At 34.2% G+C, this 14622-nt stretch overlaps 1 protein-coding gene across 1 annotated transcript in view; it reads right to left on the bottom strand.

The window, feature by feature from the left end:
- Positions 1–263: 263 nt before the first annotated feature.
- The window catches only part of TXNRD3 (thioredoxin reductase 3), a 34861-nt gene continuing 20502 nt past the window's right edge, over positions 264–14622 (bottom strand). The window contains exons 5-16 of the mRNA XM_015823564.1: positions 13896–13968; positions 11704–11823; positions 10132–10274; positions 8088–8203; positions 7773–7998; positions 7516–7608; positions 7130–7206; positions 6457–6613; positions 5474–5581; positions 3592–3687; positions 2429–2563; positions 264–1486 (exon numbers count right to left, since the gene is read on the bottom strand). Of these exons, the coding sequence (XP_015679050.1) occupies positions 1424–1486; positions 2429–2563; positions 3592–3687; positions 5474–5581; positions 6457–6613; positions 7130–7206; positions 7516–7608; positions 7773–7998; positions 8088–8203; positions 10132–10274; positions 11704–11823; positions 13896–13968 (1407 nt within the window). The 3' untranslated portion in view covers positions 264–1423. The remainder of the gene's footprint in view (positions 1487–2428; positions 2564–3591; positions 3688–5473; positions 5582–6456; positions 6614–7129; positions 7207–7515; positions 7609–7772; positions 7999–8087; positions 8204–10131; positions 10275–11703; positions 11824–13895; positions 13969–14622) is intronic.

The raw sequence follows: 14622 nt of genomic DNA, 5'->3' as shown, positions 1-14622 counted from the left end.
TTCATCTGGGATTTAAGAGACAAAATTGGTGTTTTAAATCTCTGCAAGATTAATATTTGCAGTCTCAAATGCAAATAATTTAAAACTTCTTACTTTTCCTGCTCAACATGAAGGTGAAGTCATTTCCTATAACTATCATTGCCCAGATCCCTGCACCCCTCAGGCAGAACAGAAAATCCCATTTTATACCCCATGGTAAAAAAAGTCATCTACATGTCTCCTGGAAACCATGTTTTTAGTTTTGAAGAATACAAATGCATACTTATTTTAGTAAAAGCTGCATTTTTTTAATGAATACAACAGTTTACACACATAACATTGCTTATTTATTGGACTTCTCGCCATGATGCATCATAGTTTAAAACTCTCTATGCAATACAATTTTTGAATTGAAGCATTTAAAACATATATATTTGGACACCAAAGGCCTAACTCCTCCTCAAAGTATCCCAAGTAGAGGATTGCCAAGGAGATCTCCACAGATTAAAACTATTTACTGTAATAGGAATTTCACAAAGCACAAAACCTAATTGTCACTGCTATGACAAAGTTGAGGCAATGTACTTATAAACTAGCAACCTAACCAAATACATTCATTGTATGGCTGAAATTATTTGTTTACTGCACAAACAGAAAACATAAACAGATGGTTTCAATTTTATTTGGGAATATTTTAGAATATATGTGGAGGATGGAAGATTTTTTTAAAGAGAATGCCAAAATAGTAACTGTTCCCCAAAACTAGTAAAGATAATTTCATGTGTTAGCACTGTTTTTTCTGATGACTAGAATTATAAGGATTTCATTTAAAAAAAATCACATATCACATTTCATGTCATTGGAACTTTAATGCCCAGGGGAATGCAATGCTTCAACAGATTCTAATAAATGAACTGGAATATTTATAAAAAATGCAAACAAACCTCAGCATTCATATTAACAATTAACAAAATGCACTAGTATCTCAACGAAGTTAACAGGGCATGCTAGCAAAATTTATCAACCATACATTCAACTGTGCCTGAGTGTTCATACAAAACCACTGAAACTAAAAAATTCCACCTGTGCAATTCAGAAGTTTCTCTGGAAGAAATTTTTCTACTTGTTTGACTGGACGAATAGGTTTTCCCAACTTGCATAGAAATCATCAGTCATGACTCGCCTCCAGATGAGGTTCAGAGCCATAACTTCAAAAATGCACTTGCGTGCCATTCTAATCATGTCAGGATTAATGTTCACCCTGCTGTTTTACTATTTCTGGCAAAGACCACCATCTTTTATAGAAGTTCAAAAATGCATCACCTCTAGTATTAAAATACTACAATTACATATTACGTATTTACCCGTGTATTTGGTATGCATTATGAAACTTCCAATAGGTTAGTGGCCCATCAGAAAATAGTTTAAACAGCAGGGTTTAACCTCAGCAACCACTCTGAGTGATATCTTTTCCTGAAGATTTGGTAATTCCCATTGTAGTGAATACCTGTAAGAGAATGAAATAGCAAAACTAGATTAAAATCCTAACAACAAAGCATATAAAATGCTTTCGATTATATCCTCCATTTTCAAATTTAATAAAAAGTTATATAGTTTCTTAATCAGTTTTTCATCAGAGGTCAACAATATCTGATCAAATATTGTCTGTTCTTTATAAAAGAACAAGCACTGTGCGGGCGAGCATTATCGTGAACCAACAACACACCGAAAGTGGTGCCATAGAAAATCCCGCCGAATGTGAAGATGCCAAAAGAGTATTTCTAGTGAAGTTCATGGAGTATGGTTCAACCATCAATTCAGAAGTCTACTGTGAAACGTTACGAAAACTCAGACGAGACGTCCATAACAAGCGTCGGGGCATGCTGACTTCCGGTGCGGTGTTGGTTCACAATAATGCTTGCTCGCACACTGCTAGACACACCCAAGAACTTTTGAAGCAGTTCTGTTGAGATGTTTTTGATCACTCCCGCCCCCCAATAGCCGAGAGTTGGCGCCGAGTGACTACTAAGGAATTTCAAACTTTGTAAGATGTTATGACAAGTGCCTCAATTTGAATGACAATTATGTCAAAAAGTAATGTAATGTTGTAGTTTTCTAATGTGTATAATAAAAGTTCTGTATCTGCGAGTGTCTGTCATTGATAACCAAATGGAGGTTTATTTCCGAATTGCCCTCGTATAAAGGAGCTGTAGAGGAGATGGGGGGATGGGGAATTGTACTTTCAGATTTGCAAGATACTGTCAATACAGCTACACAATGAAGTGCAATTAACTCATCTGATTGTGATTTCTATCTGGTTTACCTGGCAAAGCTGACACCTAAACAAAAAGTAACTCAACCTGAAATGATTACTATTGTTTTAGAAAATAACAGGGTGAATATGCAACATCTTTTAAGCAATATTTTAAAAAAACATTATAATTATTACCTCTGCACTAGTTGGATGTATACCAATTGTTTCATCAAGTAATTCTTTTGTGATACCACATTTCATTGCTGCCCCAAAACCTTGGGTTATTTCCCCAGCATTCGGTCCAAGTACATGTAATCCTATTACACGGTTCTGTAATTAGGCGGTATGAGTAGAGGAAGAGACAAGAATAGAGGTCAATTACTTCATTTTTTTCTCCCTTTCTACTAAGAATGATGATGAAATTCCATATGCTAGCACTTAATCTTGCTGAAAATAATAGAAACTTTTAACTTTTAATCTGCTTCCTTAAAAAAATTGGTACATGTAGGATCAATTCTAAGGTAATAGAAGTATAGTCAAAGAAAATTTGGATTGCCTGGTAAATTAGGAAAACAAAACAAAATTATATCATCACTACGTTAAATTTAGAGTATGTAAAACACACAAATAAAAACCCCTACAATAACCCAAAACTAGGTGACAAAATGAAACTTTAATCCAGATTTGTGAGAATGCATGGAAAAACAGAATATGGGAATATAATTTATGCACTTTTTAAAAATCAGCTGCAAGACCTGTGAAATTATGTATCTGCATACATAATGCATATAAAATATACATATTTATATGTGCCGTATAAAGTTATTCAAGTTGAAAGCATGTTTTGTGAGTTTATTTAATTCAACTTCTACATCAACTTCTATGATCAAATGGATTATTTTGATATCTAGTCTTCTTAGTGGCTTTAATAAAGTTAATAAGCCAATGTGTTGGGAAGCCTATATAGGTATGTATTTTAACAGCTTTATATATAATGGTATTTCAAAGCAATTAGATGGTTTTTTGGATCAGGAATTAGAAAAAGAATGAAATTCTACATGTGATACTACTAATAAAATAAACATTGAAATTATCATTATCACATTCTACTTGATGATCCCTTTCCCCAATGGAAAAACTGCTTCAGAATAATGGGAGGCAGCAAAAATTAATTTAACAATCATTTCTACTAGATCCCAGGCCTTTGAAAGAACCCTTCTGATTAAGGAAGGATTTTGTATCCAACCTACAGCAAATATTTTAGGATTATTGTAAATATCAGTAGAGCAATTCATATACACCTAACATTATTTCTGAAGATATGAACATAAAAAATTATTTTAGAGCAAAATACATACATTGCTAAGCTTATTGCAGATTATTTTTGCATAACAGGTATTGTTGTCTCTATTTGGTATTGCCCATTCAAGTGGCCAGAAGTAAGTGTGATATACCTGAAGAAAAACAAATTTCAGCTGTTATATATATATATTTAATCTATGCATCTATTGTATTTGACATCATGGGCATTTGCTGACTAAAGTTAGAGGTCGACACGGCAGAAGTCTAAACTATGAAGTGAAAGCAAGAATTCTTTTGCCTTGTTTTACCAAAAAAGATTATTAGGGTGGTCCCATTCTGACCCCCCCCCACACACACTATTTTGGATACTTTGGTTTTTCAGTTGATTACAATGTCTTCCTGACATGGTCTTCAATACCTGCCTTATTTCTCTCATCACACCTTTAACAGAATAATAGAATTGGAAAGAACCTCGGAGGTGTTGTAGTCCAACCCCCTGCTCAAGTGAGTCCAATTTCTTCTTAAAAACCTTAAGTGATGGAGCACCAACAACTTCTGAAGACAAACTATCCCACCGGTTAATTGTTCTAACTGCCAGAAATTTCTACTTATTTCTAGATTGGTTCTTTTCAATTTTCATATATACTTTCTTGCTGAATGACACTGGGATCCAATATAGGTAGTCCTCAATGACAACCACAATTGGGACTGGAATTTTTGTGGTTGAATGAAGTGGTTGTTAAGCAAGATGCCCATGTAACTGCTTCACTCAGTAATTGCAATCCTGTCTGTCCCATTTGTGGTCATTAAGTAGATACAGCAAAAGAGCTGCCTGGCAAAAGAGAGCAGGCAGCTCGCCTACGTGCGAGGAAGGGAAATCCTGCAGTGGGCTGCAGAAATAAACCATGGATCATCAGGGTTTCAAGATGATAACTGAAGTGTTAGTTGGTATGGATAACCTTTTGCAGACACTAATAATGAGTTATATATATCTAGGGAAAAAAATTCCCTTGTGAATTCCATTACTGGATTTTGTTGATTCAAGAAGCAATCAAAATGGAAATTATTGGCTCAAAACACTTTGCTGAAGGAGCACTGAATCAAAAGGACATGGAATGCAGAATTTGTTTAGGCAAAGTGGGAAAAATCCCAACTAATTTTGTAACTACTAACTGGAGTACCAATCATATGGCTAACAGTCATAATTGACTGGTTTTTTTTTAATTTGCCTGGTAACAATGGGCTTATTGTTGTATTGCTTCATTTTGAAAACTTATTTGTGTTGTATATTAAAATCATTTTGATTGGTGATTGAAAATACACAGTATGTGAAACAGATTTAAATAGTTAGCTTATGCAATGCAGATTAAAATAATTAGCTTGTGTAAAACTGGATGGTCTGTTATAATATATAGGTCATCCTTGATTTACAATCATTCTTTCATAATAGTTCAAAGTTACATGAGTACTGGAAAAAAATCACTTATGATTATTTTTCTCTTATGACTGTTGTAGCATCCCCAAAGTCACATGATCAAAATTCAGATACTTAGCAATGGTATGTATTTGTGACAGTTACAATGTTCCAAGTTCATGTGATCACCTTTTGCAACCTTCTGACATGTAAAGTCAATGGGAAAGCCAGATTCACTTAACAACCATATTACTAATTTAACTGCAGGTATTAACTTGACAAATGTCAAGCAAAATAGTCATAAAATGGGCAAAACTCATTTATGAATTGTCTTGCTTAACAACAGAAATTTTGGTCTGAATTGTGGTCATAAGTCGAGGACTCCCATCAATGGTAGAGTTTATATCACATTACATTACAACAACATACATTACAACAGATCATACTATGGATTACATAGCTGGTGGTATGTTATTCCTATTTTTTTACGTAATGGGTTTTCAAATAAAAAATTTCAAGTGTACCTCTATATTTTCTTCACCAAATAGTTCAATAGCTTTTTCTTCTGGTAAGCCACAACAACCATATTCCAAAGGTGTAAACACTGTAGTTGGCACATTGACATAATCACACTAAAAGTAGAAGCATACAATAGGACTCAAAACATGTAACAGCAACAGCAAAGAAGCCAAAAATTGCATTCTACTTTAAATATTTCAAGACCAAATGTATGGATAGTGATTTACCCTATAGTAAAAAAAAGCAATTTAATTTTTAGTCCTTTTAGAAATATTAGGTAACGGATATGCATGTTTAAACTTTATGGAAGAGAAAAAGTTGTGATATTATGGCCCAGGCTTATTTTTTTCCTTTTTTAGCAGTGATGCTAGTTCAGGCAGAAGTTTCTTATGTAATTTTTTGAAAAAAATGATATAATAAATACTGTGTTACATATGAATGTTGCCAAATTTTGCTATTTTACTTTAAAAATATAGATGATTTCTAAAACAAAATATTACAATCATTGCTAGTATTTTTAATTATTGTAAATCTTAAGTTGAGAGATTTCAATGTTTTGCTTTTTGTGGCCTGGCATGGTGGCCTGGCATCATAGTACAATTTAACCATGGTGGCCTGGCATCATAGTACAATTTAATTTGAATTCTGAACGTTATTACTGTAGTAACTGTAGTAACTTATCTAGACTTCCACTTCTATTCCCATAAGAATTTATATAGTACTATGTACGACCTGTGTTAGATTTTATTCCAATAAATAAAATTTTGTTAGTTACATTTTGAAAAACAGTGGCTACTGCTGTACTGCATTTGAACTAAGTTCAGAATCAGTAGACAGATTAGTTGTACTTTCCACCAAAATTGTTAAGCTTTATACTAAAATTTAGTGCAATAGCTCATAGAAATTTCAAGTTCCTGAATATAAGATTGCAAGCTTTTTGTCCAAACTTAAAAGTCTTTCACTACTATCACTAAGAATATACATTTACCTTTGCAGAACTTCCTCCAAAAAGTCTGCGAGCTAATAGCTTGCCTGCCTGTATGGCAACTGGTGTAAGTTCCAGCTTTCCTTCCAAAATGTCCCCAATTGCATAGACATAGGGTACATTGGTTTGTTCTTCATCATTCACAGGTATTTTCCCATTACTTGTTATGAAAGGAAAAGATAACAACTGAAAATCACAGCTCGATTACATAATTGCACTTCTCTCTCTCTCTCTCTCTCTCTCTCTCTCTCTCTCTCTCTGACACACACAATTTGTCTAAAGATTTATGCTTAATATGTTCCTCAAGCAAATAATAAAATGTTCCCAAAGTAAATAATTTCAGAGTTTGTCTATAACAAATTAAAAATTAACTCAAGGAAGTGGGATCTTCCACTTTATTCATAATACTTATCTAAAATCAGCAAAATAAAAAATATGGAAAATCTCAAAATTGAAAACAGTTGTGCATTTTCATTACTGGCAATAAAAACTGCACGCATTCAGTCATAATCTGAACTAACCTAAAACTAAGATCACAATGCTTAAGATTCAGTAGTAACCTTATAATTCAGGACTTCTAAGTAAACATGTGGACGATATTCTCTTTGGTTTTTTAAATAGAATTTGAAACATATCATGAGTAGGTTGTCAGGAATAAAACAGTTCAAATACTTACTTTTCATTCATTTTCACACCAATTTTATCCAAGCCAATGGTCCTGGTGCAAGCATCACGGCCAACAGCTATCAAAACCTAAATAAAATGAACCATGATTGATATGTAGTGTGGCAGTCCTATATAAGAACTCTTTTGCATATTCAGAAGCAGTTTTGTTTAAAAGCACAATAGATTTTGCTATAAAACAAATTCAAAAGTGTTAGCATCTTTTCTTAATTGATTTCTTTAACATTATTAATGGACAGAAATTAGCAATTAAATCAAAGGGAGCAATCCAATAACAAATGTTCAATGATTTTTTTGCAAAAACTGCAATGGCAGCTATTGCTAAACTCTATTCTAAGATTTACCAACCATATGCACAAAAATGCAAAAGTGTCTTACGGTGTTATATTCTCCTTCAATCACTTGTGATCCTTCAGTGGATTTTGCGATTACTTTGAGTTTTCCAGGCATACCATCCTCCAGCTTTATAACCTGCATGGAAGAAGAACGAACAAAAAACTTACAGCAAACTGTATTGCTATAGCCTTTATTGTGATTTGTATATTAGCCATTCCAAATCAAATCATTGTTTATGCTTATCTGCCGTATCACCCAATCCTGGAAAGAAAAAAAATCTTACACTGAAGAATACTTGCCTCAATAGGAACAAACTTTCTGATGAATTTTACTCCATGTGTTTCCATGTAAGCACCTGCTTTGTCTGCCATTTCTTGATCAAAGCCACGAAGAAGGATTGAGCGTACCATAACGGTGACATCCAAACCAAGGCTAGCAAGAAATCCTGCACATTCCAAAGCTACATAAGAGGCTCCCACAACTAAGGTCCTTCCAGGGCAATAGGGGAGGGAGAAGAGGTCATCACTGGAAAGAAGCGATATTAGTGTAAATTATTAAAAAATTAAACATTCTTTCCAACAAACCAAAAAAGTAATGATTTCATTTCAACTAACCTCGTGATACAATATTCTTTATCTCCGGGGATGCCCAAATATCGCGGCCTTTCTCCAGTAGCAAGAACAAATGTTTCTGCTGTGTAGAAAGTTTCTTGTCCTTTTCTGTTGATTGCCTAGTAAAATGAATCGCGGCATCACATCTACTATCCTTCTAGACATGAAATATTTTCCAAAAGCTATTTCTAGCAGTATATATTTATTATGTCCTACTCTTAAAACTTTTATGGGGCATGAAACATTCAAAGGTTACTATATTCTGTGTTTCGATTGATCATTTTCTATCGTTCTGACTTAAAACAATGAGCTCAGGATGACATATGGCTATTTTAATCTACACTGATTCAACGTTGCCTTACATACAAACTATCCTACTTTGGATCATAATGCGAAGACCTAGCTCTCAGAGAAAGCTTTAATGCTGGGAAAGGTGAAGGAAAGAGAAGGGGACAAGGAGCAGCAAGATGGTTGAACTCAGTTCCTATGGCAATGAATGCACAGTTGGAAAACCTGAAAGAGCAGATTAAGGACAGACTGGCAATCTACGGTATGTGGCTGCTGGGAGTTTATAGTGACTTGATGGCACATAATCAATCAATCTTATGTTGATGACACAGTAAAAACTGTTGTTGCTTTATTTTTTATGAGATTTGCAGGCAGGTATTCAAGTATAGGAACATACTGTCAGACCTGCCCCAGTCTGATCTCTTCCTTCAGTCCTGTCCATCCCCCCATGACCAGTCCAAGCCCAGCCAATGTGATGCTACCAGGAAACGTGATGTTTTCGAAATGTTGAGGTATTTGTGCTAGCTACTTTCCTCACTCAGGGCAAACGGCCTTTAAGATGCCTTGGCACTAACCAGTTCCACGTTGATCTGCTTTTCTTCAACTGTCATCCCTCCTCCCGAATTTCCACACAAAAATGCATACAGGTTTATTGCCCATTTGTTACCCCCATCCCTCTCCCCTAGTCCTTTGATGGCAGGACGCCAGCATGGCACCAAGCTGAAGGCACAAATAGGCACAAATTCTTAGGAAGAAGCCTCTAGCCAACAACTAAATAAGTATATTATTGATGCTGCTATGCTATGGATGTAAATCCTTCATTGAGAATTAAATACTGTTTCAACTCTTTCTGACAGGGATTTAAAAATATTTATATTTTATAGTAAAAAGTCGCTTTCTTAACCAAGTTTTCTGTAGGCAGGAGACAGGCAGCATACCTATTTTTGTTACTCTTGAAAAAAAAAAGGCTGATTTTGTTACTTTCAAGTACCTAGAAAGCCTCTTTGAATTCTCACTACTTTACATTACTCGTATATGTAGTTTTACTACAGTAACTTCTTTCAAGTAATTTAAAAAAAATGTAACATTAACATGCAAAGCACAGCAACATAATCAGATACTTGCATTTTTAAAAACTGATCTTCAATTCAATAATCTTCATAATCAAATGCAACTTCAATTTAATACAGTAGTCGGAAAAACATCTCATTCAAATGCACATGATAAAATCAGCAAGGAAAGTTGCAGAATGTAATATCAATTTGCAAATGAATTAATATAAACAGAAGATATAAAAATCTTAGAACTTTTTTCTTTTAGCAAAGCTCCAGTTAAAACTTTGTACCTACTCTATACAAGTACCTCCAAAACTGATTATAACATGCTCGTGTCTCTATTTGTTACTAAAAGATTTAATGTCTTTTGAGTGGTTTCAAAGTTAAGATAACGTAGTGTGCAACTGCAAGCAAGGTGAACAAATTTCAAGTTTTCCTGACCCATATTCACTTTGACCCATTTAACTGACTTTTCACTCTACTATTAAAGATTGTACCAAAAGCCAGACCCCATACGCCAATTTCAATGTTTCATGATTTTTTGTTTTTCAAAGGAGTACAGTATGTTTAGAAGCAGATGGCAACCAGTCCAAACATTTAATGTAATATATGTAATAAATTATTTATGGGGCCTGACTTCTGGTACATCCTGTATATACAACCAATTTTGGAAGATTAAAACTTATGTAAATTTCTGCAAGTACCTTGATCTTATGTGATCCAATAAATTCTCCATATGCATTGAGGTATGTCACATTCTTCTCACGTAAAGCCACCCGATATCCCCAATTCAAAGACCCTATGTAATTTTGAATACCTTCAACCATGGTTTCCCAATTGTGTTTAACTGAAAAAAGATACAAGTGTCACAGATAAAACAGCATGCAAACAGATTAATTCAGATCTAATTTATAGCGCGCTTGTACAAGTACATGCAATATTTATCTGGAAAATATTTAAAATCCAAATGCTTTAGAAAGAAGAAATCAATCATACCGAATACATAAACAACTATTTATCTATCTGTCCGTCTCTCACACACACTAGTCCTCTATATATGACCAGTCACTTATTGGGACCTTATAATCCAGATGTAAAGATACAATGGCTGGACCCACTCCTGTAATCACATGATCGCATTTTGGGCTCCCAGCAACCAGCCCATATTTACAGCCATTTGCAGCATCCCACATGATATGACCACAATTTATGATTTTTTTTTGCCAGAAACCAGCATTTACTTCTGATTTCCAACAAAAAGTGTCCCACTGCAGGCATTTGCTTAACAATGGCAGTGTTTGCTTCATGACTGCAGTGATCTCTTTATGACCATTATGGTGGCTTAGTGATCATTGCAAAAAAGGGTGTAAAATCGGGCAGTCATTTGCTGATCCTCTTAACAACCAACATAATTTATGTTGCAGTTCTGGGTTGAATTGTGGTCCTAAGTCGAGGACCACCTGTATTCATGGCAAAGAAAACTTCAGGGACTAATCCAGTCTTTCATAAATGGATACAATTGAATGGAAAAAAAAATACACATGCATACTGTGTTTTCCCCAAAATAAGACCTGGTCTTATCTTTTTTTGCTACCTAAAGAGGAACCGGGTCTTATTTTGGGGGGGGGGGTCTTTTCCGCTCACCTCGTGGCGGCAGCAACAACAGCCCCACCCATCTGACCCACTTCTTTTGCGGCCGAAGGAGCAGCTTCATTCTGCAGCTGAGAATGGAGCTCTGGCCTGAATTTTGCAGTCAGAGGCCTTTCCGGAAGGCCTCTACAGTCGAGAACCGAGCTATGGATTGAATCCATAACTCAGCTCTCAGCTCTGGAAAGGCCTCTGACTGCGAAATGCAGGCCGGAGGATGGGAGAGGCAGGTGTTGATTCACAGGCCTGGTAAGTAGGTACAGGGCTCGTGGGTAGCCCCACCCTCCCCAAAGCTTTATTTTTAGGCATGCGCCTTGTCCCAAAACTAGGGCTTATTTTGGGGGTAGGGTTTATATTAGGCCTACCCCTAAAAATCAAACTAGGTCTTATGTTTGGGGTAGGTCTTACTTTCGGGGAAACACAGCATACATACATACTTAAATATGAATGATAAAGAATATTCATTGTTCTTTAAAAGGCAAAGTACAGAACAAGTCTATTCAGACCAGATTGCCAAGTTTGAGAATATTCAATGAAGGGAAAAATCTACTTATACATTAATTTCAAAATTTTACAGCCTAGCATCACTATGAGTTCTTATATATTGCCAGATAAATAAATTTACAAACCTTGCTGATCATACTCCCATCCAAACTTTCTTGAATCTTCAAGTGCCTGACCTAATAAAGCTGCTTGATGCATCAACTTTTTGGGAATGCAACCAACGTTTACACAAGTACCACCAAGCCCTGAAATGGAAGGTGCAATTTTAATTGTTTTGTTTAATATTACCAATATTTAAGAAATGTTATCGAAATACAAAGCCAAACTTATGTATTCTAGCTGCCTTTTAACATGATAACAATATTAATCTAATATCTCTGCTGGATGAAATGAAAAATAAGTTGGGCTGAATCATCATGTTATGTGACAATTTAGGACAATTTATTTTCCCTCACATTGCCATGTAATACACTGACTACCTGCTACTAAAAAATCCTCTACATAGTATTCTGACAGAAAGTAGTTTTAAACGTGGGGTGAATTTCCTTCAATACTTAGCAAAAGACATTTTAAATACAAGTTTGAACATTTAAAAACAATTTTAATGAAAAATAAGAGTGGTTAAAGGGTTGATTTTAGAAAATTACAAGCAGCCTAAGAGTCCAGATAAGTTTCAATAAGGATTTGAAATTAGTTATAACCATGAGAAAATGCTTTTGTTTGAATTATTATTTTTTAAACAATTGGATATTTTTTTTAAAAAAAGGATATTAGAGAGAAGTAGAGAGAACCAAAAATCATAATTAAAAGAGAATACTTAAACTCGACTTACAATTACATGAAGCAAAATATTTTAATACTGAACATGTTAAAGGATACTTTTGAACAGACTCAGTTAATTTTAAGGGTTTCTGCTCCTATAGATAGAGCTACAAGAATGATATGGAAAAAGATCTTACATTGGACATACAAAAGAAATATACAAGAAAGGAAACTGATTTCTTAATAATTAAAAGGAATATACAAATAACAAACCAAGAGTCACATGGATAATTTTCTTATATTTGATTTACAAGAGTCTGTTAAAGCTTTGAAGAATTTTGTAAAAAGGGGCAAAGAAAAAAAATTCAAATTCTAGGACATTATTTAAAGGGACTAAAGATCAAGATTGTTAAAGGTAAAAGGAAGGAATATAAAGTTGGTTTATTTGATCAAAGCTGAAATAGCTATGCTGTTGTCTGATAACCCTTAATGGACTTTTGTTGACATCAGGAGGTCAACAGGTATGAGTTCTATGATGATACTAAAATGTTGCCTGAGTAAGTTGTTAGTAATATTTTTCCAATACAATATTTAAAAACAACTTTTAATGTACTTATAGGGGAATGGAAATTAGTGGTTATCTTAGGTACCAGGAGGGCTAGGCAATACAATCTTTTGGGGAAATTTATTCAAAAGGGCAGGAACCATGGAAAAAAGTAATAGCAGAGTGGTATAATTAATTCTAGCATTTAAGCATGAATGAAAACACAATGTATGGCTAAAACATGATAGAATAATAAAAATTCACCTAAACTCACTTCTGATCAAGTCTTTCTATTGTAAGCAAGCAAGAATTTCTTTTTTACAATACTTTATACCAAACTATAATTAATACTACTTATATGTAGAGCTTATTTGCTCTAGCAGTTAAAGACACTGAGCTGGACCCAAAGAGACTGGATTCTAGTACTGCTTTATTAGGGACAAAGCTCACTGGTAATATTTGGCCAGACACTTTCTTGCAAGAAAAATGCAACAGCAAAACACAATCCCTCCCCAAATATTGCCTTGTCCATGTAATCACCAGGAGAGAGACTTATAGTTATGTACACATATAAAGTTTATGTAATAATAGCAAGAGTAATACGTATTGTAAAATGTTCAACCCATTTAGCATATAAATATGTGACATGATGCATAATCAGGAAGCCATATTTTAGGAGAAAGTCAAAGCATATCAAATCTATCCACATACAAAGTGCCTATCCAAGCAGATTTAATACATCAGAAAAAATAATATTTTCCATATTTGCAGAAAATGTTTTTAAATAACAAGAAAATAGCTATATGAGTAACTGCTTTTTTATGTAATTATAATTATAGAAATGGGCTTGAAAGAAAATTGAAATATGCTGACCAATGAATTTTTCAAAGATACAACTGTGAACTCATTAGACATAGTAAATTTTATTGAACCATTTAGAACAGAATCAGGAATGTCAGCAAATTAAGTAATAAGTGCCAATAATAAAGTCCATGCAAGCATGAAACATACCCCATGTAGTACCCAATGGTGTTGGCACAACATAGTCTAAGACCATGACTTTCTTCCCCAAGGTGGCAGCTTCCTGAAAAGAATAAGCAATAGACAAGCAGAATAAATAATGACTTTAAAATATAGAATTTAAGAGTTACAAAATGTAAAAATAATCACTAATTTAAATAAAATGCCAAATCACAGGTCAATTTAGCATTTATCACATTTATTCAAAAGGATGATAAATAGAATTAAACATGGTTCCACAAAACCAGAAGTAGAAAATATAAATACAGAAAAGAAGTTCCGTGCACTGCTCAGCTTCCCTATATTATTAACATATTATTAAATCTAGTCAAAACCAATCCTGGAGATTTCCTCTTCTCTAATAAACCTGTGCAGGTTGCACACTTGTGTACGTGGGTATGTACATGATAAGTGCATGTACAGTATTTATTAATAAATTTATATGCTGTTCATCTCATTGTTGAATTGACTCTAAGTGGTTTACAAAGTGATAAAAAGATTATAAAACAATTAAAATTAAGAGGGATTAAAAATCATTAATTCAATTCAGTATATATATAGCGATGTTTGTCAAGATCATTTCCATTTTTGCAGTGTATTTTCAGGCAGATACCTTCCTTGTTGGGAACAGAACATTCTGGGAAACTCCAGAACTTTCTGGAGTGGTCCTGAGGGTTTCATTGTGAGGGAGTTAATCCTCTGAAAGTGGTTTGGGTAT

Source organism: Protobothrops mucrosquamatus, unplaced genomic scaffold (genome assembly GCF_001527695.2).
Source record: "Protobothrops mucrosquamatus isolate PMUCROS unplaced genomic scaffold, P.Mucros_1.0 scaffold1913, whole genome shotgun sequence".
Classification (NCBI taxonomy): Eukaryota; Metazoa; Chordata; class Lepidosauria; order Squamata; family Viperidae; genus Protobothrops; species Protobothrops mucrosquamatus.
The sequence above is the reverse complement of the archived record's forward strand: the minus strand, read 5'-3'. Positions and strand labels throughout refer to the sequence as shown.